Below are 25,372 nucleotides of genomic sequence, written 5' to 3' on the forward strand. Positions count from 1 at the left end.
GTCTGTTAATTAATTAATGGGCCTGGCTAACATGAACAGTTAACTAATGTTAGCAAAGAGTAATTATTAATGTAACAAATGATGATAAGCAACTAATGCAAAATAATGGGATATTGTAAAGTGTTACTCAATTTATATTATGAAAAGCTAAAATAAAATTAACCAGAAAAAAATGACACCTTGACAGAGTTTATCCAATTAATCTTTTTCATAATACAATTTCATTTAAGTGTCTTGTACTTTGTGATCAAAAAAAATTAAATACAGCTATGGTTAAACAACTTTTATGAGAACAAAAAAAAAAATACATTATAGTACAAAAATCTACAAGACTGCAATGTTACATAAAATGTAATAGAATGACACATTTGTCCTCAGCAGTAGCAGGTTTCTTTAAGGTAACTGGTCTTCCTTTCATACTATTAGGTTTATTGTTATTTACAGTTTCTGCACTTCTTCATTACAGCTTTTTACATGATTGACAGGTCCTGTAGTGTACAATTCATCTTGGCTGTCAGACTCAGTAACACACGTCTCATCGGTTGCATGGCTGCTGTCGACTGGCTCAGAGGAGATGAATGACAGTAACTGAGGCTGTGTTACTGTTTCATGAAGATGAGAGGAGGAAGAGCCAGCTTCAAAGAGAAAATGTGTATGAAACAAGGTTTCTATCTGTACCAGGAAAGTCTCCATGTCAACCTCTGAGACCTGCTCCAAAACATTCTGGATTGACCTGAGCATCTGTGGACGGACAGACAGGCAAAACAAAATATTTTTTAATTATAATTTAAAACAAAAAAATAGTAATTATACATAAGTAACATGCCAAATAAATTAATTTAAATATTGATTTAAATGTGCACTGTGAACCATTAATGTGAGAATTCAATTTATGCAGAAATTTTGTTTGCTACTAAATCCCTCAAACAAAACGTCTCAGGTTACGTATGTAACCCTAGTTCCCTGAGGGAACGAGACGCTGCGTCGAAACGCTGTGAGAACGCCTCTGCGTTAATGCGTCGTGAAGCGCCTGTAGAACCATTCCATCGGAAAAAAGATCGATCGTCGCCGACGTGATGACGTCATCAACCGGAGACTATAAAAGGTCCGCGATCACAAACAGGAACTAGCTTCTGATAAAGCCTGAAGTAAGTGATCACGGACACGCCGGGAGTATGGCAGAGCGACGCAGCGTCTCGTTCCCTCAGGGAACTAGGGTTACATACGTAACCTGAGACGTTCCCTTTCGGGGAACTCGAGCTGCGTCGAAACGCTGTGAGAACGCTTATACCCACATCGCCATAGGACCAAGTGTCTCGTATGTGTGAAGCCGAAGCGCACACGGTTACGAGAGTACCTGTGCCCCAACTGTAGATGCCAGGTCTAGTTCATAGAACCTGACGAAAGTTAAAGGAGACGACCATCCGGCCGCGTTTACAAATATCGTGGAGGGAAGCCCCCGACAAAAGTGCTTAAGAAGCAGCCATACCCCTGGTTGAATGCGTCCGGACAGCCAGTGGAGACTGCTGCCCGGCCGCCTCATAAGCAAGTGAGATGGCCTCGACCACTCACTTGCTCATCCTCTGCTTAGATACTGGGGCCCCTTCTTAGGGGGCCCGAAACAGACAAACAGCTGATCAGTTTTCCTCCACAGGGCAGCTCTGTGGACATAGTATCTAGTGCTCTAACAGGGCACAGCAGATTAATCTTCCTGGTCTGACGTCGTGAAAGGAGGAGGACAGAATGCTTGAAGAGTAATGGGGCCCCGTGGGCTCGTAGGAACCTTGGGGACATAACCCGGCCTGGGATGAGAAATCCCCGGCGCAAACTCTAGACATGAGGGCCCTACAGACAGGGACTGAATATCTCTTATTCTTTTGAGAGATGAAATAGCCAAAAGGAATATAGTCCTGAGGTGAGGAACTTATCTGACACCTCCTACAAGGGTTCAAACGGAGGCTCGGACAAGCCCCGCAAAACACAGGCTAAGTCCCATGCTGGGACCCTCGAGTGCATAACAGGCCTCAACCTTAAAGTGCCACGGAGGAAACGTGTAATCAGAGGGTGTCTTCCCAAGACACTCCACCCAAAGGGACGTGGACGGCACCCAAGGCCGCCACGTACGCCTCTATTGTGGAGGGGGTCAACCCTGCCGAGAACCTTGCCTGCAGAAACTCCAGCACTGTACCAACCGGGCAGTTAACTGGGTCCCACTGGCGTTCTCTGCACCATGCTGAGAAAAGTTTCCCTTTCAGAGCGTACAGTTTCCTCGTGGACGGAGCTCTGGAGTGAAGGATGGTCTCTACGACCTCGGCCGAGAGACCTTCCTCTATGAGCCTAGCCCCCTCAGAGGCCAGGCCCACAGTTTCCACATCTCTGGGCGTGGGTGCAGGAATCTCCCGCCCGCCTGAGAGAGAAGATCCCTCCTGGTCGGAATCTCCATCGGAGAGCCTTCCAGGAAAGATATCAGGTCCGAAAACCATACTCGGGTCGGCCAGTACGGAGCCACTAGGAGTACCTGGGCCCCGTCCCGGCGTACCCTCTCCAGAACTCCTGGAAGCAAGACAATCGGGGGGAAGGCGTACAGAGGTAGCCTCGGCCACCCCTGTACCATGGCATCCAACCCCAGCGGGGCTGGATGGGTCAGAGAAACCACTGCGGGCAGTGAGAACTCTCCGCCGAAGCAAATAGCTCCCATATACCTTCCATAGGAGCTCCACCACTTCTGGGTGGAGTCTCCATTCCCCGGGCCTCGGCCCCTGCCTCGACAGGCTGTCTGCTTCCTGATTCAGGACCCCCGGGATATATACTGCTCTGACTGACAGCAATTTCCCTTGGGCCCACAGGAGGATCCGATGTGCCAATTGTCCAACGGACGGGACCTCAGACCCCCCTGGTGATTTATATAGACGACCACCAATGTGTTGTCTGCACATGGTGGCCCCTTGAGGTCGGGCAGGAACTGTTTCAATGCAAGAAACACTGCGAGCATCTCTAGCCGATTTACGTGCCAGTGCCGCTGATGTTCCTGCCATAGACCCTGGGATGAGCGACCACTCATGGTCGCCCCCCCAGCCCGTGAGAGAGGCATCTGTCGTTAGCGTTACGCGACGAACATGAGCCCCCAACACGGGACCCTGAGATAAAAACCCCGGGTTTTTCCACATGACCAGAGCACGTAGGCATCGCCGCGTGACTTTGATCGTGCGGAGCGGATTTCCCCTCGGGGAGAACCCTTTTGTTTTGAGCCACCACTGCAGTGGCCTCATGTACAGTAGGCCAAAAGGTATCACGTTGGACGCTGCTGCCATGAGACCTAACAGTTTCTGGAACCGTTTCACAGTGACGGCTCGGCCTAGCTTCTGTTCTTTGGCGGCTGCCAGGATCGATGCTATGCGTGTTGGCGATAATTGCGCCCGCATAATTACCGTGTCCCAGTTCACACCTAGAAAAGTGGTTCTCTGAGCCGGAGAAAGCACACTCTTCTTGGCGTTCAGCCTCAACCCCAGCTTCGACATATGGGCGAGAACAGCATCTCGATGCAGAACCGCCATCTGCTCTGTATTCGCTAGAATCAGCCAGTCGTCGATATAGTTCAGTATGCGGATGCCCTGTAGACGCAGCGGCGCCAGAGCTGCATCCACACACTTGGTGAACGTGCGGGGTGACAGTGCTAGACCGAAGGGAAGCACACGATATTGGTATGCCTCTCCCCCGAAGGCAAACCTCAGGAACTTCCTGTGATGTGGAAGGATGGAGACATGAAAATACGCATCTTTGAGGTCTATGGTGACAAACCAATCCTCCGATTTGACCTGCGCTACAATCTGTCTGAGTGTAAGCATCTTGAATTTGAGCTTGGCCACCGAGCGATTCAATAGCCGCAGATCTAATATCGGGCGTAAGCCCCCATCCTTCTTCGGCACGATGAAGTAACGGCTGTAAAAGCCAGACTCCCTGCTGGGAGGGGGAACCCTCTCTATAGCCCCTTTTTGCAGGAGTGTCTCTACTTCCTGTGCCATTACCAGAGCCTGCTCCGGGCCCACCTCTTTTTTTTTTTTTTGAACTGAATGGCGTACCCCTTTTCTATTATCTGCAGGACCCACTGAGATATATTTGATAGACGTTTCCACTCGTCTAGAAAATCTACTAAGGGAACCAGCCTCTCGAGGCTGGCCTCTGGTGTATTTTGAGCAACAAGCACAGTGCCCTGAAGCGGCGGACCGGCAGGGAACGACTGACTTGACTGCTCGGGAGCCCCCCGAAGGGGGAGCGGACCACCCTCGAGTGGCCCGCGGGGACCGTCTGCGCCCCGGCATTGCGGCGGGGTTGGCAGCGCGGCCCCCAGAGGGCGCTGCAGGACAACGGGTACGGTAGGCAGAGGTAAACACCGTTTCCCTTCGGAGGGGACTACCCTCAGCGTCCTTTTGTTTCCCCTGCGCCCTCCGAGGAGGGGGCGGACCACCCTCAGGTGGCCCGCGGAGACCCTCTGCGCCCCGACATTGCGGCGGGGTTGGCAGCGCGGCCCCTTGAGGGTACCGAAGGAAGACGGGTACCGTATGCTGAGGTAAGCACCGTCTTCCCACGGAGGGGAAACTAAGGGAACCAGCCTCTCGAGGCTGGCCTCTGGTGTAATTTGAGCAGCGAGTGCAGTGCCCTGAAACGGCGAACCGGCAGGGAACACCTGACCTGACTGCTCGCATGCCCTCCGAGGAGGGGGCGGACCACCCTCAGGTGGCCCGCGGAGACCCTCTGCGCCCTGACATTGCGGCGGGGTTAGCAGCGCGGCCCCCTGTGGGCACCGAAGGAAGACGGGTACCGTGTGCTGAGGTAAGCACCGATTTCCTTCGGAGGGGAAATGCCAGGGACGATGCAGCTGAAGGCGAGAGATAGCTCGCAAGCGTCTCTTCGATCTTCGGCATCGCCCCATAACCATAGTGTCTCAGCCCAAATATATTACTATATGCAGATGTATGTGGGCTGAACACTCTATATGATACCGCTTGTTTCCTCCATGACCTAGACACCTCGGTGTGCAGGTCAGGGAAGAATGGCAGGACGTTGATGCTTTGCACGAGAGGGCAGGAATCGCTCATCTAATTTCGTTCTCTCTGATTTCGATGGGATTCAGATATTTCAGCCAGCCAGTCATTTCTTATTTTTATATTTAACCTGGCCACAGCTCTCGTGAGAACCTCAACTCACTAGCGGGTGACTGAAGTGGCGAGTCTTCAGTCGCGATGCTCTCAACGTCCACCTCCTCAGAGCTGGATAGTTGGAGCACCGGTGCCCCGCCCAGGGAGGAAGAGACCGCAGAGCGGGCTTCCAAACCCCGAGACGAGACACTGGACGATACAGGTGAGGGCTGAGATAAGGCTGGGCCCGTCTCAAACCCCTCTGTAAAGTCCATGTGTGAACCCCACGACTGAAGCCACCGCTCTGCCTCGGCAGCAGCGGGACCAGAGCCGCGGGGAACACGAGCCGAGGCACCCTCCTCGAAGAGTGCCCGGCAGGAGCGCAGCGTTCTCAGTGGCATACGCTCACAGTGCTCGCAAGCAGCCCCCTCGAGGGCTGCCTGGGCATGCTGCGCTCCCAAGCAGGCTACACAAAGAGAGTGTGTATCCCCGCTCGTGATGTAGCGTGGGCAGGGATGAACACACCTCTTAAAGCTGCTTTCACTCGCCATTTTACTCTATCTATTTTATTTTCTCTTTGTTTGTTAATATATACTGCAATATTTAACAAAAGGGTGGAAAATCTCTGGATATAGACAGACAAAAACACCAAATAGACAGACAGGTTCACACAGATCGCTTGCTGAAGGCTCAGAAGCTAGTTCCTGTTTGTGATCGCGGACCTTTTATAGTCTCCGGTTGATGACGTCATCACGTCGGCGACGTCATCACGTCGGCGACGATCGATCTTTTTTCCGATGGAATGGTTCTACAGGCACTTCACGACGCATTAACGCAGAGGCGTTCTCACAGCGTTTCGACGCAGCTCGAGTTCCCCGAAAGGGAACTGAATATCTTTAAAAGATTTGCATGTAGTTTATGACATCATCTAGTGTACTCAGAAGTGCTTCTGACAGTAGTGTGGGAACTTGTTGCCAGTAGTCACTGAAATCAGATTAGCACGTTTTTACAAAAATCTCTTGCAATTTTCATGAGAAATATTCACCTTGTGTCTTTGGGATCGAGTCTAGATATGAGACCTTTAATTACCTTTTCCAGGCAAGTCAGAGAAGAATCTCTACGGAAAAGCCTGTCCATTGGTACACTCCTGAAAGAGGAATTAAATATAAATGAATTTATATTCATGAAAATGTTTTTGAAAGACATGCTCTTATGCTCACTGTTTAAAAAGTAAAATACAATAATATTGGGTAGTATTATACAATTACAATGTTTTCTATTTTATTATATTTTAAACGTATTCCTGTGATGGCAAAGCTGAATTTTCAGTCTCATCACCAGTTTCAGTGTCACATGAATCAGGTTTTTTCAGAAACCATTCTAATATGCTGATTTGATTGCTCAAAAAATATTTGTTATTATTATTAATGTTGACAACAGTTGTTCCTTAATATTTTTGTGGAAACCCAGATACATTTGACAGGATATTTGAATAGAAAACTATTGTAAACAAACAAACACACATTCAGACCCCAAACTTACTTTCTATATAATAATAATTATAATAATAATAATAAAAAAAAATAATTAATAATAATTCATTACATTTATATAGCACTTTTCTAGATACCCAAAGCGCTTTACATAGAAGGGGGAATCTCTTCAGCCACCACCAATGTGCAGCACCCACCTGGATGATGCAACAGCAGCCATTTTGCACCAGAACGCTCAACCACACACCAGCTGTTTGGTGGAGAGGAGACGATTATATGGGGATTATTAGGAGGCCATGATGGACAGGGGCCAATGGGCAAATTTGACCAGGAAGCCGGGGTTACACCCCTACTCTTTATCGAAGGACATCCTCGGATTTTTTTTAACGACCACAGAGCGTCGGGACCTCGGTTTAAAGGTCCTGTTCTTCGCGATTCCATCTTTCAAACTTTAGTAAGTGTGTAATGTTGCTGTTAGAGCATAAATAATACCTGTAAAATTATAAAGCTCAAAGTTCAATGCCAAGCGAGATATTTTATTTAACAGAAGTTCCCTTTCAAAGCCTACAGCGAACGGCCGGTTTGGACTACAGCAGGAAGTGCAGGGATGTAATGGCGTCACTAGAACCGTTTGTTGACTAACCCTCCGCCCACAAGAACACGCAAAATAGGGGGCGTGGTCTTGTTGCTCTCCCACGTGGAGAAGGGCGCGCATTCAGCGCCTTCATCTCCCCGTTATGATAAGAGGCGGGACCTTTCCGGGCAAAGTGCGCTAAGCTGCTGTCCAATCACAACACGGGAAGCGCTGGCCCAATCAGAACTCGTTACGTATTTCTGAAGTAGGGACTTCATAGAACAAGGAAATGATCAGGCCATTTTTAGGACAGAGGAAACAGCGCTGTACAGATAAGTAAATTTTGTGAAAAATACTGTGTTTTTTTACACATGAAACATGAACTCATGTTATATTGCACACTGTAAACATAATCAAAGCTTCGAAAACGCGCGAAGAACGGGACCTTTAACGTCTCATCCGAAGGACGGTGCTCATTGACTGGGAAACCAGTCTTGGGCTACAGGGTGATATGGCTGCTGGTGTGTGTGTGTTTATTTATATAAATATCTATACATAAAGTATATACTCTGTCTGTGTGTGTGTTTATTTATTTATATGTATATAAGTTTGTCTGTTTGATCGGATGTGCATCAATGAGTCTTGGCCACCCATGAACCTGTCGCCAGTTCACCACTGTTCCTTCCTTGGACCACTTTTGATAGATACTCACTGCAGACCGGGAACACCCCACAAGAGCTGCAGTTTTCGAGATGCTCTGACCCAGTCGACTGGCCATTACAATTTGGCTATTGTCAAACTCACTCAAATCTTTACACTTGCTCTTCTAACACATCAATTTGAGGACAAAATGTTCACTTGCTACCTAAAATATACCACTCACTAACAGGTGCCGTGATTAAGAGATAATCAGTGTTATTCACTTCATATGTTATAATGTTATGCCTGATCGGTATATTATATAAATATATATATATATTAACACGAGTCTACAAACTGGGCAGGTTCCAGTTAGGTGGAAGACATCATGCATTGTCCCGGTGCCCAAAGTAGGGAGACCGGCGGGGGTCAAGGACTATAGACCAGTGGCTCTGACATCTGTGATTATGAAGACCTTTGAGAGGCTTCTGCTACGGCTATTGAAACCCCAAGTGCAGCAAGCACTTGATCCACTACAGTTCGCATATCAAGAAAATGTGGGAGTGGAGGACGCGGTCTTGTATATGCTCCATCGGACTCTGTCTTTCTTAGAAGGATCTGGGGGATATGTCAGAATAATGTTCTTTGACTTCTCAAGTGCATTTAACACTATTCAGCCCTTGATCCTTAGAGAGAAACTCGAGAGATTAGGTTTGGATTCTACATTCATTGAGTGGATATCGAATTACTTAGAAAACCGGCCACAGTATGTCAGACTGGGAAATGCTGTCTCTGGAACTGTTATGACAAACATCGGAGTTCCACAGGGAACAGTGCTTTCCCCTTTCCTCTTCACCCTATATACAACTGACTTCGCATATAAGTCTAGTTCTTGCCACATCCAAAAATATTCAGATGATACAGCAGTGGTGGCATGTGTGAAGGGAGGGGACGAGGTGGAGTACAGTAGGGTACTTGAGGATTTCACACACTGGAGCAGGTGCAATGGCCTCAACCTTAATATAACTAAAACAAAGGAGATGATTGTAGACTTTAGAAGGCAGAAGACTCATCATCCGTCTGTGTTGATCGGTGGTGGAAGCATCGAGGTGGTCCCCACCTATAAATATCTGGGTGTCCATCTCGATAACAAACTTGACTGGTCCGTACATGCTAATGTAGCATATAAGAAAGGTCAGAGCAGACTCTTCTTTCTCAGAAGACTCAAATCATTCGATGTCTGCAATGATATGTTGTACCTTTTTTATCAGTCTGTTGTTGCCAGTGCTATATTCTTCAGTGTTGTGTGCTGGGGGAACTGCCTGACTGTCAGAGACAGTAAACGACTAGATAAACTGGTCAAAAAATGTGGGTCGGTCCTGGGGAGAGGCGTGGACTCTGTGGGAGTTTTGGCAGAGAGAAGAATGATGAGCATGACACAGGCCATCCTCAACAACAGCAGTCATCCTTTACATGACTTTTTGGTAGCTCAGAAGAGCACACGTAGCGATCGGCTTCTCTCTCTGTGCTGTAGGACTGAACGATTCCGGAGATCTTTTGTACCGGCTGCTATAAGACTTTACAATGAAAGCCGATGATTTGCTCTTTATTACTATTGATAGTAACTCTTAAAGGTGCACTATGCAGCTTTTGTCCACTGGAGGGCGCCTATGCAAAACAAATGCGTAGTTTGATGACGCAACGTGTGAGCGCAGCATCTTGGGAGATGTGGTCTTCTCATCACAGCCGGTGAAAAATAGGACTCGGGCAGAAATCACGTTCATGCATGCGGTTATTAACGTTACTGTAGTCTAAAGCAGAGCAGGACCGAGTGTTATGGACCTGAGCAAAGCTGCTGGAGCGATTGTTAAACAAATACCCGCCTTGCGAATACCGGGACTTTTATTATGACGGGACGGGACTCATTTGCCGGGCGCCTGCACAGATCCGCTCTTCCGGTTATGATTTTGAGGTAATGGAGCTCTGTTTATCATATTAGATACATTTAAGTGTGTTTAAAATGATGTTATGACGTTACTCCGTGCGTTCACTTGTTCACACTGCTAAGAGTAAAGCGCTCCTGCCAAATAAAAGCCGAAATCGAGGGTAACGCAGATATGACGCAATTGACAGGCGACTCCCTCAAATGCAATGCTGCAACGTCCCTGTCCTTAGTTGAAATAGCAATTTTCTCACAATTTACAAATAGTTGGAAACATCTGGGATATTGTAGGTACTCAACTGAACAAAATATATAACACTGGCCAAGTGGTTTTTGGATATTTTACTGCAAAAATACTACATAGTTCACCTTTAACTAAATTTATGTATTTATTTATTATTTGTCGTTATTTATTTATTGCTTGGGCAGAGTGTGTTTTTGTTTTTATTTTTATCTGTTCTTAATTCTTGTACTTACTGTGTCTATTTCTTATGGAATGCTACTCGACACCTGAATTTCCCCTGCTGGGGATGAATGAATGAATGAATGAATGAATGAATGAATAATCTATCTATCTATCTATCTATCTATCTATCTATCTATCTATCTATCTATCTATCTATCTATCTATCTATCTATCTATCTATCTATCTATATATATATATATATATATATATATATGTATATATATATGTATATATATATATAGTCTTCAATTTCCCATAAGGTTGCCCACATAAAAAAAACCTTACCCATGTGACAGCCTATACTTGAACACAATCCATTCTACTCTTCTCATCACTTCTGACCAATCAGGAAGCTCAGATGAGGTCTGGATGTTAAACCGGTATGGAAACCCTAAAATCAAAAAAACAAATATTCACACTCAAAATGCTGACTCGCACACCACAGACTGATTCAAATTCAGTTGGAGCAGTTGCAGGGATTATTTTATTATTTACACCTTGGTTCATTTATTCTTCAACAGTCATGTCTCTAGTGCTTACCACAAAGACCATGAAACATTTACAGAACACAGATAACCTACAGTAGTATATTAAATGTTAAAGCTGCTCTAAATGATTTGTAAGTGAAAGCGATGAGATGGAAGATGCTGTGACATACTCTGAGATCCAGAGGGTCCGGTCTCCTCCTCTACCAGCAGACAGGTGGTCTGAGACAGGGGCGAGGGGTTACTGGGGTTATACGGACTGATGATCATCCCAATAAATGGAGCACCTCCTCGAGAGAAATAATTCTGCAATAAAAACAGACAGAGAGAATGTGACATGTAAACAAAAGACACCATCCTAGTCAAACTACAATGCAAAACAAAGATCTGTTACCTGGTATTTGGCCTGAGTGTCAATGTCTCTAAGGGAGGGGTTGGGGTCGAAGGCTGGATGAGAGTGGTACCAACCCACCACACTGTGACCTTTGACCCCGAGCAGCTCAGATGCCTGTGTCTGAGAGACGGGGTCCATCTCACACTGCAGACCTGTGCTCAGGCTGTTACATGGTTCTGCTGCACAAATCTACACAAACATAACCCCATTACACACCAAAAATCAAATCATCATTCATTACAGCGTACCTACCTACACATAAAGGGTTAGTTCACCCCAAAATTAAATTTATGTCATTAGTGACTCACCCTAATGTCGTTCCACACCCTTAAGACCTCCGTTCATCTTCGGAAAACTGTTTAAGATATTTTATATGTAGTCCAAGAGCATATCTGAGTGTAGGCACACTATACTGTCCATGTCCAGAATGGGAATAAAAACATCAGAGTAGTCCATATGCGACATCAGTTAGTTAATTAGAATCTCTTGAAGCATCGAAAATACATTTTGGTCCAAAAATAACAAAAACTACGACTTTATTCAGCATTGTCTTCTTTTCCGCGTTTGTTTTCAAACCTCAAATAAAGATTAAAACGGTCATGAATCAGCGTATTGATGCTTTATTTGACATTAGAGTGAGTCATTAATGACATACATTTCATTTTTGGGTGAACTAACCCTTTAAGATGAATTGTATTACTCGTTTTTAAGTCACTCTGGATAAAAGCATCTGGTTCATCCTGCGTCAAACCAACCAAATTTTAGAAACTTCCCCAGCTCAATTTTTTTATTAGTTAATACTTTTTCTGAGGAAAAACAAAAATAAATAGATGAAAGTGGATGTATATTTACTGAGTGTTGCCAAATTACTGGGGAGTAAAAATGACTTTAGAAAGAAGGCAACATCTTTATTTTATTTTTACACAGGGATTGGAAGATCTATACAGTATATAAAATTTGTTGACTTCAGCAATATTTGGTGCATTATATTTTTTTTAACCCAAGTTTACACGCCTGTAATACCATAAGTCTTAAATATATTTTATAATTCTTTTAGATTTTGGTTCTTTTAATATCTTTATTTTAAAGGCCCAATATGGCTTAACTCCAGAGATATGGAGATCTTAATGCGTGTCCATTTAAAATGTAAATTCGGTGACACTTTAGTAGGGGGAACGCATATTCACTATTAACTACGACTTTTGCCTCAATAAACTCCTAATTTACTGCTTATTTAAATTAGTAAATTGTGCACATTTTCAGTGGCCAAAAAACAAATATGGGTCACTTTTTAAACAGCTGATGCTTCTTCTTTTTTTAAAGAGGACTATTTGAACAACAAATAATGTTGAAACTAGAAATTTAACTTTTTTTGTTGCATAGAATATACCTTTCTGAGTGCCATAAATATTGTTTTTCCAAAGTTTGCGTGCATTGTCAGACCTGCATGCCTAACAGACCTACTAATGACTGTGTAAAATAATGATGCTGCCATCTTTTAAAAGTCATATTACCTCTTGTAATCTGGCTCCAAATCAGATTTAGTCAAAATAGTCATTTTGACCCTCCCTCTACAAAACAGTGAATTACTCAGTAAATATACATTCACAACATTTAATATTTTGGCTTTCTTCATTTATGCATGTCTTTTATGAGAATTTTTAATTAAGAATTTTAGCCGGGGACCTCTGGTTGAGTTGACATGGAATAACCCATCTGATAAATTAATAAATGTAAATGTAACAGTTGATTCAGTTTAATGAGTAAATGAATTCACTGACCTTTAACACCTTCTCTTCCTCTTCATATGTTCCTCCTAGAAGGCCAATCACTTCTCCCATAGACACATGAGCATGCTGGGTAAGGATTTGCTTATTAGTACAACATAACAAAACACTGAGGAATGAATGAGAGAGCAACAAAAAAGAAAAAAGGCTGAGATTCATAAAACCTGGAAACCAACATCACGTCATACTTACTATGTCCATGACAACAAGAGCCTCTGCACAAACTATCACCCTGTATGGTTCCTGAGTCAGCAAGACAACAGACAAGTGTGATGAAATTCATGTTTCTTCATTTCTATACAAAAAAATTTGTATCACCGAGTTCCAATCATAATTTTATTAATATTTTGAATTAGTTTTTATACTGTATTTTCAACTTTCAATTTAAATTCAAGATTTAGAAATTATTCAAATTTAATTAGATTTTTGTAATATGTCTACACTGTTTAATACATTTTTATTTCAGATTTAATTTTAGTTATTTAGTACAAGTTCAACTAAAAGAAAATGAGAATGTTTTCTTGGAATAAAATAAATAAAACAATTTTTTTTTCTTTCAGTTAACATTTATTTTATTTCAAAATTTTAACAAAAAAATATAGTTTAAGCGAACTATAATTACCCTAATTTTTATGCATGAAAAGACTGAACAGAGACATGATCAAATGTAATAATTACCTGTTTTTCCTCTCCAAAAGCTTTGCATGGAATGAGCTGGAATGGATCAAAAGAGCTGCAGAGGATGAGGACAAAGACAAGTAATTAATCCAGATTTAATTTTTACACAATGTTCAAATGTTGAAAACACAAACAAGATCATTAAACAAACAATTAGCTTTTCAGTTCAGTTTCAAAAGAGTGTGTGTTTACCCTCTCTGTTTGGGTAGTTTAGATAGTTTTGGTCCTTTCTTCTTCATCTCCTCTCTTCTGATGGCCAGCTCCTCTGCGCTCAGATGCTAGATGACCAAAAAAACAAAAACAAATCAGGGCTCTATGAAAAGGATGGACAAAAATATATTTTCTTTCCAAAAAACATCATTAAAAAAATTGCATTAATCCAAAGTTGCTGAAATCTATTTACTGCAATTGTATTTTAATTTTGTTTAACGGATCCAAAAATGCACTTTATCCACTTTAACCATTTACTGGTAAGCCCTGAATGCAATTTTAAGAGTTGACATACTCAGAACAGGCTCATGTGTAAAGGCACATTACTCTAAAAGTATAACAAGGAGTCAAAAGGTAGGTATCATTAATAGAAAACTTAAAATTTTTGAGACCAAAAATCAATACATTTGGACCTTCCCTTAAAAGAACATTATATTTATTTATATAACATTATATAAATAAACATATTATTTATATTATATATATATATATATATATATACACACAAATTATTTTACATATCTTTCTTATTTGACATGCAATAACTCAGGTAAGAGGACAATTCTTTTTGGTGAAGTTTCCCTATATGTGAGCTACATCTGGATCAAATTTTGTGGTGATAGGATAAAGTATTCAAAAGTTACAGCATTTGGAACAAAGGTAACTTTTTGATAAGCCCTTGTGTCTAATGGCCAATTTTTTAAGTTGTTACTCCATGAGAAACATTTTGCTCAGTGCGTGTTTCATGAAGTTACAAGCTAAAACGCCATGTGGAAGCTACATTTAATTTAAGTTGTCACCTGTGGAGTTTTGCGTATCGTAACTTTGAAAGGGATATCTCGTGATCGACATTTATATCATATCAATTTTAATCATGAGAATCCACATTTTCCACAATAGGAGCATGTTTAATGAAGTTACGTTCAGTGAAAATGTGACATAAATGGTTCATCCGAATATTATTCACATATGGGTCTTGCAGGGCTTTACGTACAAAAACTTGCTCAATTTTAACGCCCAAAAAAATTATGCTTGATGTATACTACTCCGTGAGACCTTTCAAATGACATGTGACACATGACTACTTGAGCTGTAAGAGGTTTTCGACATATTACAGTACCTGTAAATAGTACAGTATTTTTTTTAAATTATAAAAACTTTTTATTTATTTATCAGCAAATAACACAGCACTACTTTAGGAGTTAAAGAAATTGAACATTACAACCACATTCATTGTAAAGTTCAGACTCAAAGCTTTCAGATTGTGTTGATCAAGGCAGTAGGTTTAAAAAAATAAAATTATTTTAAAAACATTTGTATCTAGGTGGCGCTACACTCCGGATTAAAGGGACTACTCGGCACTTCTTAAGAGTTGATCAAAAGTTAGATTAGATTAAAGTTAGATACATTGCAAAAAAACTGAGTGTCTAAGCTTAAAAAAATCTTTTTACAAAAATATTTATTTTATAGGATTAAACAAGAATCATTTCACAACATAATTTTTATGTCAATCTTAATAATAGATTATCATATCAGGCCAGGAACAGAATCTTGGAGTTTTTAAAGTTCCTTTACCTCATACGTCTGACCCTCCAAATCTTTAGCGTCACGCCAATTCCCCCATACATCCCGAATGCGTCGCTTCCTTGTGCGCTGCAAAAAAACAACAAAAAGAGAGAGAGCAAAATACATTAGAGCAGGGGTTTTCAACTTGGGCCTTTAAAATCAATTTTCCTGCAAAGTTCATTTCCAACCCTAATCAAACACATCTGACCAAGCTAATCAATGTCTTGGATCAATGCCAGGGTTACTATAAAGTTAAAGGGTTACTTCAGAGATTAGCATATGGCTTTGTATCAGTAGAAACCCTGGAGTATATTCAAATGATTGTGCTCCCCCCTCATATCCCCCTGAGAAAAGAGATTTATGCATTTTATTTCTGGAAAAATTCCTCTGATGATGCAAATTGACGATGTTTGCATCAGACTAAATAGGCGCTGTGTTGTGAATGTATGCCGCGAGCGCGGTCGCGTTTACCTCAGCTCTCATCAGGAGAGCTCATTCATGACGGTGAATGTAATTTGACTCCTGCTGTGTTAGTGCAGTGAGACTCATTATATTAAATAGACACGTTCAGTTTTTAATTGTAGTGTTTGTTCTCTAACTGAACTGATTTTATAAAAATGAACAATGACTGGAAAAGTGTTCCAGTCACAGTAATTCAGTAGTGGTGGCTTTGGGAGTGGCCTTGTAGGGCAGCTAAGCATTCTGGGAATTGTTGTCTTTCATCCCCATGAGACAAAAATACATTTTCTGTCTTTTCTCAGTCTAGAAGGCACCAAATTCAAAAATAATTTCACATTTCTACTACATTAATAATGACCCAGTTTAAATACAGATTCTTCCCAGTGCTGAAGTACCCCTTTAAAGGTAGGTGAGTTTGAACAGGGTTGGTGCTAAACTCTGCAGGAAAGTGGATCTCGAGGGCCACAGTTGAAAACCCCTGCATTAGAACAATCATTAAATAAGAAAGATTAAGGAAAACAGTTCTGCTAATGGATAATCATCCACACATAATGATGATAACAGTAACACTGAACTCTCTCACCATAGACTGCAGTCTCTGGGCAAGATGATACGCCTCCAGGCTGTCTTTGCTTTCCTTTAGGCGAGAGCGATCAACCAACCGCGGTCGGTTATAGATCGCCTGATCTACAGAGGAATGGAGAAAGAAAGAGCGTTTAGGGAGGGAAAATTTCCTCGAAAACAGGAATTAGAAAAAAGAAAGGAAAAAAAACTGACTGAGCAATAAGCATTACCACAGTTGAAGTTAATCGCTCCAATGAGCTCCAGATAGGTGTGTATCCGCCCGATGCAGTTGACATCCCCACAATTCTTCAAGCCTGGACGCACTGATGTCTTGTTCAGGTACTTGGGTTTACTTCGCTCCCTGAACAGATATCAAAGAAGGTAATTTTCAAGAAAAGTTTTTAATACATCTACACTAACGTTCAAAAGTTTAGGGACAGTACGATCCAGCAAGGTTACATTCAATTACTTAAAAGTGACAGTGAATGTAATAAATATTGATACAAAAAATCTTTTAAACTTTCTTTTGAACCCTTTCTCTTTTGAAACGATCAGGGTTTCCATTGATAATAATCAGAAATGTTAAATCAGATATGACAAAATATACTAAAGAGGACCTATTATGCCCTATTTTTCGGTCAGTGACACTTTAGTTCCAGTCTCTATGAAGCCCCTCCTCCCAAAAAAAGGAGGAGGACAGATGATATCCACAAGAACATGTTCACAAGAAAATTCTCCTCAGAAACATCTAAGGTCTTACCACTGGTCCAGGATGTAATTGCGTATTTTTAGATATCTTTCTGGGGTTTTTGATGGACGCCCCTCAAAGAATTCTGGGATGGCTTGCTTCTCCTCTTCTGTGATTGTGTTTAAGTCCAATATGACCTCCTGTTCAGGAACTCTGAGCTCCTCCTCCTCCTCATCCTCCTCCTGGTCTTCCTCCACCTCCTCAGGACCTGATTCAAACTTATCTGGAGTAAAACAAAATACATTACCCATAGTTGTATTAATGCTGATGGACTGCTATTGTTACAGAGATTAAAAAAGCTAGTGATGCTAAGGTACCTCCTCTTTCTGAGCTCTCCTCCCCAGACAGGCTGTGTTTGCCTGGGCTGCCCAATTTAGAGATGAGGGTCCCGCTTCCCCCCTCCGGATCTGGATCAATCGCAATATGAGGGATACCAGCATTTCCATTCTTATCTGGATCAATGGCTTCATCTGCAGCATTGGTTCCTGATCCAGATGTTAAAAGTACGTCTGCTGGACTGAGTTCTCCTTGGTGGTCACAATCTGGGGAGCCTGAGGGCTCTGGCTGCTTTTCAGATGGAAACCCATCATCACTGAAGTCATCGGTGATGTCAACATCCTCATCATCAGAAAGGCGCTCGATGCGTACAGCATTCAGGGCTGAGACGTGAGGTTGGATCGAGTGGACCAATGTGGTGTCTGAAGTCACAATAGAGGAGGACACTTCGGCAGGTGTGTCTGTTTTAGGCTAAAGGTTAAACACAAAGGATAAAATTACAACTAGTACCAGTGATAAAAGAAACCCTTAAGGCTGATGCTATTTAATTCAATTATTCAAAGATATTAAGAATGCTTGGGAAGTATACGAACATGTTTTACATTTTTGATCAAGCATTTTGAAAAATAGTAAATGGTCTATACTAACTATACTACCCGTCAAAAGTTTGGGGTAAGAAATTAATGCTTGATTTTATGCATGAATTTGATCAAAAGTGACAGTAAATACATTTATAATGTTACAAAATTATCACATTGGATGTCTTTATATATACTAATCCTATATATATTAATTTATTTATTAGCCCTAAACACAAACTGAACCGAAGACATACAGCTAAAGTCATACCTTATTTTTGAAGTACTGCCTAGCATATTTCTTCACCTGTAGAACCGTTCTAGTGCCGATCAGTTTAGCGATCTTGGTCCATCTCTGGCCAAATTGAGCCTAGAAGCCATAAAAACAAGATACAATTAATTTCCTTTTATGAGAGAGCATTGTCTCCTCTGTGTCTTCTGTAGGGTATTATAGTATCAGAAAACAAGAAAACATACCAGTCCTTTCTCGAAAAGATCTTTTTCCTCTTCAGCCCAATGACTTTGTGTTCCAGAACTTTTCACCAACGACCTACAAATACATTATGAAAATAAATAAATAAAAAGTATATATATTATGTGTGTGCGTGCGTGTTTTTGTGACATATGAGGAAACAAATGTGCATAATGACATGGGTATGACATAGGTATTACAAGGAGAGGGTGAAATATGAGGACATTGGCCATGTCCCCACTTTTCAAAATGCTTATAAATCATACAGGATGAGGGTTTTTTTTAGAAAGTCCAGGTGGGTGCTGCACATTGGTGGTGGTTGAGGAGATTCCCCCCTTCAATGTAAAGCGCTTTGAGTGCCTTGAAAAGCGCTATATAAATCGAACGCATTATTATTATTTATTATTAAAGTAAAAATGCAGAATGTTTCCTGCGATGGGTAGGTTTAGGAGAAGGGGCAGTGTAAGGGGATAGAAAATAGAAAATACGGTTTGTACAGTACAAAAACGTGCGTGTGTGTGTGTGTGTGTGTGTGTGTATTCTGAAGGATCAAGTGACACTGAAGACAAATCAGCTTTGCATCACAGGAATAAATTATATTTTTTAAATATATGAAAAACCAGTTAATTTGAGTTGTAATAATATTTACAACTTGAGTTGTGTGTATATATATATATATATATATATATATATATATATATATATATATATATATATATATATATATATAAGGGCTGTCAGTCGATTAAAACATTTAATCTAATTAATTACATACTCTGTGATTAATTAATCTTAATTTATTTGCATACACCATTTTTGACGGTGAAAGTATATTAAAGATTTAAATTCAAATTAATCCATTAATTATTAGCATTAGTGACATTAAAGTTCAAAAATTAATTTAATATTATTTTTACTGTTCAAATTCTGGCCATAACAATCAACATATGGCCTAGTATGCTGAGGAAATAAATTAAAAAGTGCTTCAGGAACAAGTATGTGTATGTATGTATGTATGTATGTATGTATGTATTGACAGTTCTTTTACTGTAGCCTACATACAAGGAAACTGGTCTGCAGGACATTGCAATCCATTTAGCAGGGGAATTACTCAGTCGGTCACATACAGATACATTTGCTAAATTTCCGTTTCAGTAGGTTTCCGTTACATGGAGCACTGTAATCTGTTTAAAAATCCAATCCGAATGAAAATGCTTCATATAAACACCTCAATCCGAATAAAATTGTAATCGCTTTGAGAGGGGTGGGATGGATAAACCTTTCCATGAACCGATCAAACGAAAAATTCCACCATTTAAACGACCTGGGCTGCATTTCCCGATAACGTTGTCTCTTAGAGCGCTACGAAGACTTTAAAGGTATAACTTAACTGAAGATATACCATTTCTAAGTGTGTTCCCCGAACTATACCTTAGGAGGTCGCTTTAGGCATACCTTCTTAAATGCGACGTTAGCAGGTGCTGTTATTGGCGGTGGTGCTGAATTGGCTTATATTGATGGCTCAAGAATTGATTATTTACTCTATGCAGGGGCTGTTTCACTGCATTATGCGAAAAAAATTATATTCTTTATAAAAGAAGCACTTCAGAAATAGTTTCATTTTCTTTCATTTATCATACAAAATTGCAACAAAATTTTACATAATACTGAAATGTGTGCACAAACCAGCAATCTCATGCTCAACCGCATCATGAGTAAACCCGCTACACTAACTGGCAGTTTGAAAGAGCCATGTAAATTATTACATATATTTTCCACAGTGTCTTGATTTACTCCACAACCAGGGATGATTGCCCATGCAGTAGCTGCATCACATTATTGTGTAAATAACTAATTTTTGTTATTAGATTGCCTACTCAATAAAAACGCAACACGGAAAACATATAATCAGCTGCTACTATGGCGGAGAAAAAAAGAAAGAAAGGGGAAAGCCGCCAAGCACATTTCAGGTAGCTCTTTCCAGTTTGTCTCGACAGTTATCGTAAAGTCTTCTTTTTCTTTTGGCTGTTCCCTTAAGGGGTCGCCACAGCGAATCATCTGCCTTCATCTAGTCCTATCCTCTGTACCCTCTACTCTCAGTCCGACTACCTTCATGTCCTCCTTCACTACATCCATAAACCTCCTCTTTGGTCTTCCTCTTGACCTCCTGCCTGACAGCTCTAACCTCAGCATCTCTGTACCGATATATTCACTCCCCCTCCTCTGAACATGTCCAAACCATCTCAACCTGGCCTCTCTAACTTTGTCTCCAAAACATCTCACATTTGCTGTCCCTCTGATTTACTCATTCCTGATCCTATCCATCCTCGTCACTTCCAAAGAGATCCTCAACATCTTTAGCTCTGCTACCTCTAGCTCTTCCTCCTGTCTTTTCCTCAGTGCAACTGTCTCCAAACCATACAACATCGCTGGTCTCACATCTGTCCTGTACACCTTTACTTTCATTCTTGCTGGTACACTTTTATCACACAGCAGACCTGACACTTTTCTCCACCCATTCCAACCTGCCTGCACAGTGCACACTCTTCTTCACCTCTTTTCCACACACCCCATTGCTCTGGACTGTTGACCCTAAGTACTTAAAATCCTGCACCTTCTTTACCTCTTCTCCCTGTAACCTCACTGTTCCACTTGGTTCCCTCTCATTCACACACATGTATTCTGTCTTGCTACGACTAACCGTCATTCCTCTTCTCTCCAGTCCAAACCTCCATCTCTCTAGACTTTCCTCCACCTGCTCCCTGCTCTCACTACAGATCACAATGACATCCGCAAACATCACACTCCATGGAGATTCCTGTCTGACCTCATCTGTCAGCCTGTCCATCACCACCGCAAACAAGAAGAGGCTCAGAGCCGATCCTTGATGCAGTCCCACCTTCACCATGAAGTCCTCTGTCTTACCTACGGCACAACTAACCACTGTCCTACTGCTCTCATATCCTGTACCACTCTAACGTAATTTTCAGCATCATTAAAAGTTTCATTAAAGGGGGGGTGAAATGCTGTTTCATGCATACTGAGCTTTTTACACCTTTAAAGACTTGGATTCCCATCCTAAACATAGACAAAGTTTCAAAAACTAATGTTGGACGTTTGATGGAGTATTTCTGTGTTAAAAATACTCCTTCCGGTTTCTCACAAGTTTCGGCGAGTTTTTTTCGAGTATGGGTCTACTTGACGTTAAATAGATCGGAAGGTCCTTGTATGGGCCGTATGGGCTCTTCTCCCGGTAGGGTGCGCGCGCGCGTGACTAGAGGGAGAGAGGGGAAATGCACGCTGTAAACAGTCTCTCAGGTGCAGATCCAGTCGTCCGTGAACACTTATGACGCGCCGCGCTCCACTTTATTCCTATGGGTGACGTTGAGCGACTTCAACGCTTCAGCACAGCATTCCGGGAAGACAGCGCTGCATTTGAACCGATTTGAACACAGAAATGACGGGAAGCTTCAAGGCATCGCTTCAGTCGCGTCGCAAAGTGGATTTCCACGGTCACTGCTGTCACAGGACTTCACCAAATCATACCAAAGAAGTGTGTTGTTGACAGAGCGGTCCTGCTTTGGAAGATGCCGGTGAGTAAATCAACTTCAAATGTCTCTGCTATTGGCTACCGTCGCATGAGTAAACATCAGTAAACGATACGATCGCGTGCTTCGTCATTCAAATGCGCTAACGGTTACTCCATTGTTGTTCTGTATAACGTTACACTATTCTGACTCTGACGTGCAAAACCGTTTTGCTTGCTACCTCTAAGGTCTAGTCACATACAATAGTCCATAAACCGAATCATGTCCTCATAAACTGCACACAAAGGCCCCTAAATACAGTACATACCACAGAGACGGACATCCTGATGTTGCCGTTTCTCCTGTTCAATTTATTTCAGCCTCAGATTTAATTGTGGATCATTATCTGTATTAGCTGAGATAGATGGGTTTCTCCACGCTTGAGGACGTCACCGCTTTGCGCGCTTGTCATTCTTTAGCTCCGCCCACACGATACGCCTCCAGGCGCTCGTTTTTTTCCGGAAAGACTCGGTACAGCCCATATTTCTTTTATAAATATGATAAAACTAAAGACTTTTCGGAGATATGAAGGATGCAATACTACTCTATAGGTACTCAAGATTGACATGAGATTGACTGAAACTGAGTGTTTCACCCCCCCTTTAAAGTTTAAAAGAACAGCTATTTTTAAAAGCCGTTACTATCACATTTGACCAATTTAATACATCCTTGATGAATAAAAGCTTTACTGGCCCCAAACTTTTGAATGTTAATGTAGGTATTTGCATTCATGAACATAAACAGATGAAATAGGGCAGCTTACTTTTTGACTTTAGTCTTCTCATTGACTTTAGTCTTCTCATTGGTCCAGGCTACCTTTGGTGCTTTCTTACTGGCAAAATAATACCTTTCTGTATTAAGAAAACAACTACATACTTTTAATGAATGATTATGACCATTATGAGATGTGGCAACCAAACATGAACAAAATCAGAATGAATCAATGTGATGTTTAGAAGGGTAAAGGATACTGTTCCTCCAGCAGCATGCTCTCAATGGCCTGTCTGTTCTCATCGCTGATGGAGCTGTCCAGCGTCCACGGCTGAACACACACACACAAAAACAACAACACATCCTATGCATTTCAGATTCTCTATAGAGTGATAAAAAAGTGATAAAAGTTATTTTGGGGTGTTACTTTACCAGTACACTGCTGTTTGTCTTCCATGCAGACTGTAAGTATTGATCCTGGAGAATATCAGCACTGCTCAGGTCACTGCAAAGAGAGCATACAAATAACAAATATGTTAATGCTGTAAGAATGTGTTTACAGTAATGATTTACAATAGATTTCTATGGAGTACCAGCATTACGGAAAGTTAAAAATGTTACATTGATACAATTTGTATTAGGTTAAGCTAAGATGAACTTTTGATTATGTTTACATATGTAATTAATTCCTGTTGTGGATTTTCCCCCCTTATGTAAACAAACAGCTTTTTCTGAAATTCGTGCAACTTAATGTTGAAAAATTACTATAACTTTCCTTAGAGATAATTTTATCACGCTAATTTTATGTTAACACATATAGCCTAAGGTATACGTGTTGTGGTGATTTTTTTTTTAACTGTTAAGTAACGTTTATTCAATGCAAAATCTTGCCCCACAGACTTTCATTATAAGTATATTACTGCAGACACGATATGGGTTTGCTTTTAGGGATTTGTTTAAATAATTTTCCTATTTTTCAGCTTTTTTGTATTGAAACGTAAAACAATGTATCGATTCCTGTACTATATTGGTAACAGGATTAAATTAAACTCGTTTCCTTGCTCAGTAACTGTTCACTTAACTAGAGAGGCATATTTCTTTCTGACGCTTTTCAATACCCAGTCTCTTCTGTTCCTCGATTAACTCAAATATATCAAAGCACGATTCTATAATATTGCCCAGACGGCGGGATATGAGAGAATAAACTCCTACCCAACACTTTCATCACATTCATCTCCCTCGATGTCAACAACATCCAACTCATCTGCCATATTTGTTGCGGATGTGAGAGAGGAGGAGAGCGAGAGGAGAATGATTGTCACAGCGCCACTCACTGGCAGGATGATGCTACTGCTGCGTGTTTTACTGACTTCCGTTCCCAGTGTGAAAAGTGATTTCGAACCACTCTGCTTGACTGCTGGTCCGATTGACATTTGTAGGTTAAAAAATCCTCAAGCTTTGCGGGTGTAATAGCTCTTGCCTGCTGAAATCAAAGATTGACTTCTGGTTCAAGACTCTTAATCCCATCATGTTACTGAGATTGTGCTTTCTTTATTGTCAGATCATAAATGCATACTCCTGTCGTTTTACATTACTCTCTTCTCATTCAATAACGTACAGTTGCATTGGAAGTTAAATTTTTCTTTATTAGATGATGATGTTTGTTTGATATCTTATTATATATTTTATTATACAAAGCTCAATGTAAAAATAAATTTGGTTCTTACTGGAGGTAAAAATAGCCTATGATATTAGGTCATTGTGGAACTGAAAAGGCCAAGAGATATAAATCAGAAGTAATCAATATTAGTAATCAATATTATCACTAATGCACCCCAGTGTTGGGGAAAGTTACTTTTAAAAGTAGTCTAATACATTACAATATTGATTTACTCTTTTATACAGTAACTAATGTTAATTTGTTTTGTTTTGGAGCATAGTGCTTTACCTTACTTTTGGTTTATTTTTCTCACCAGGCAGGTTTGTTTTTTAAAATGTATAGGCCATTTTACACCAAAAGTCAATTAATAAGCTTCAGGGTGGAAAGAAATGTAGATTTCAGCTTTGAGAAAACACCTTTGCACTAGCTACTCCCGATTTCTCTCAACATGGGGACAGGAGAACTTTCAGTCAATAAATGGGAAAACAAAGTAACTTGTATTACTTATTTGAAAAAGTAAATCAGACATTTTGTTGTAAATTTAAAGGTTTTGTGCTACTTTACTAGTTATTTAAAAAAGTAACCTGATTATGTTACCCCCAACGCATTTGATAATCTGTCAATTGTCCAGACATTTAAATTGTCTGAACTCTGTACATAGAGCGAATTGCTTTTGTTCATTCAAGGAAGAGATTTTAGAATTTTAATTTTAAATTGTAGCTAAATGGAACAGCAAAATCTTAAATAGACATGTTGTAATATATAAGGGATATAAGGGATTTGCACTCTGGAGCACATAAAATGTTTCTATTTACAATGTTCTGCATGCTCACAAAGCGTGCAGATGGTCTACGAAGGTGGAATAAGTCGTTTTTAACAACAGAGGAAATTAGCTTATGAGCAGTGGAGGAAGGTTTGACAAGAACAATAGGTTACTGTCGTAACCC

General features: G+C 41.1%; 1 protein-coding gene across 2 annotated transcripts; it reads right to left on the reverse strand.

The window, feature by feature from the left end:
• Positions 1-184: 184 nt before the first annotated feature.
• Positions 185-24,103, reverse strand: mysm1 (Myb-like, SWIRM and MPN domains 1). Of its 2 annotated transcripts, none has more exons than XM_067418523.1 (20): positions 23,978-24,103; positions 23,198-23,270; positions 23,026-23,096; positions 22,818-22,901; positions 18,473-18,545; positions 18,267-18,365; positions 17,459-17,888; positions 17,154-17,364; positions 16,624-16,754; positions 16,413-16,516; positions 15,380-15,457; positions 13,787-13,872; positions 13,595-13,649; positions 13,109-13,159; positions 12,911-12,985; positions 11,130-11,318; positions 10,909-11,041; positions 10,536-10,641; positions 6,225-6,282; positions 185-741 (listed from the first exon to the last, which is right to left on the reverse strand). In XM_067418523.1, exons 1-20 carry the CDS (start codon positions 24,034-24,036, stop codon positions 439-441), a joined length of 2,469 nt encoding a protein of 822 aa, XP_067274624.1. In that variant the 5' UTR covers positions 24,037-24,103; the 3' UTR covers positions 185-438. The 2 variants fall into 2 exon arrangements, with proteins under 2 accessions (XP_067274624.1, XP_067274623.1); XM_067418522.1 differs by having other exon boundaries at positions 13,109-13,165.
• Between the last annotated feature and the right edge of the window lie 1,269 nt (positions 24,104-25,372).

The sequence above is a fragment of the Pseudorasbora parva genome, chromosome 15 (genome assembly GCF_024679245.1).
Source record: "Pseudorasbora parva isolate DD20220531a chromosome 15, ASM2467924v1, whole genome shotgun sequence".
NCBI lineage: Eukaryota > Metazoa > Chordata > Actinopteri > Cypriniformes > Gobionidae > Pseudorasbora > Pseudorasbora parva.

Excerpts from the sequence above, each read along its gene's own strand:
- mysm1 (XM_067418522.1), bottom strand. The coding sequence starts at position 24,036 with ATGGCAGATGAGTTGGATGTTGTTGACATCGAGGGAGATGAATGTGAT. Across the intron at positions 23,271-23,977 it reads GAATGTGATGAAAGTGTTGG|TGACCTGAGCAGTGCTGATA; the intron begins GTAGGAGTTTAT and ends CTCTCTTTGCAG. Across the intron at positions 10,642-10,908 it reads CGGACCCTCTGGATCTCAGA|GGTTTCCATACCGGTTTAAC; the intron begins GTATGTCACAGC and ends TTTTGATTTTAG.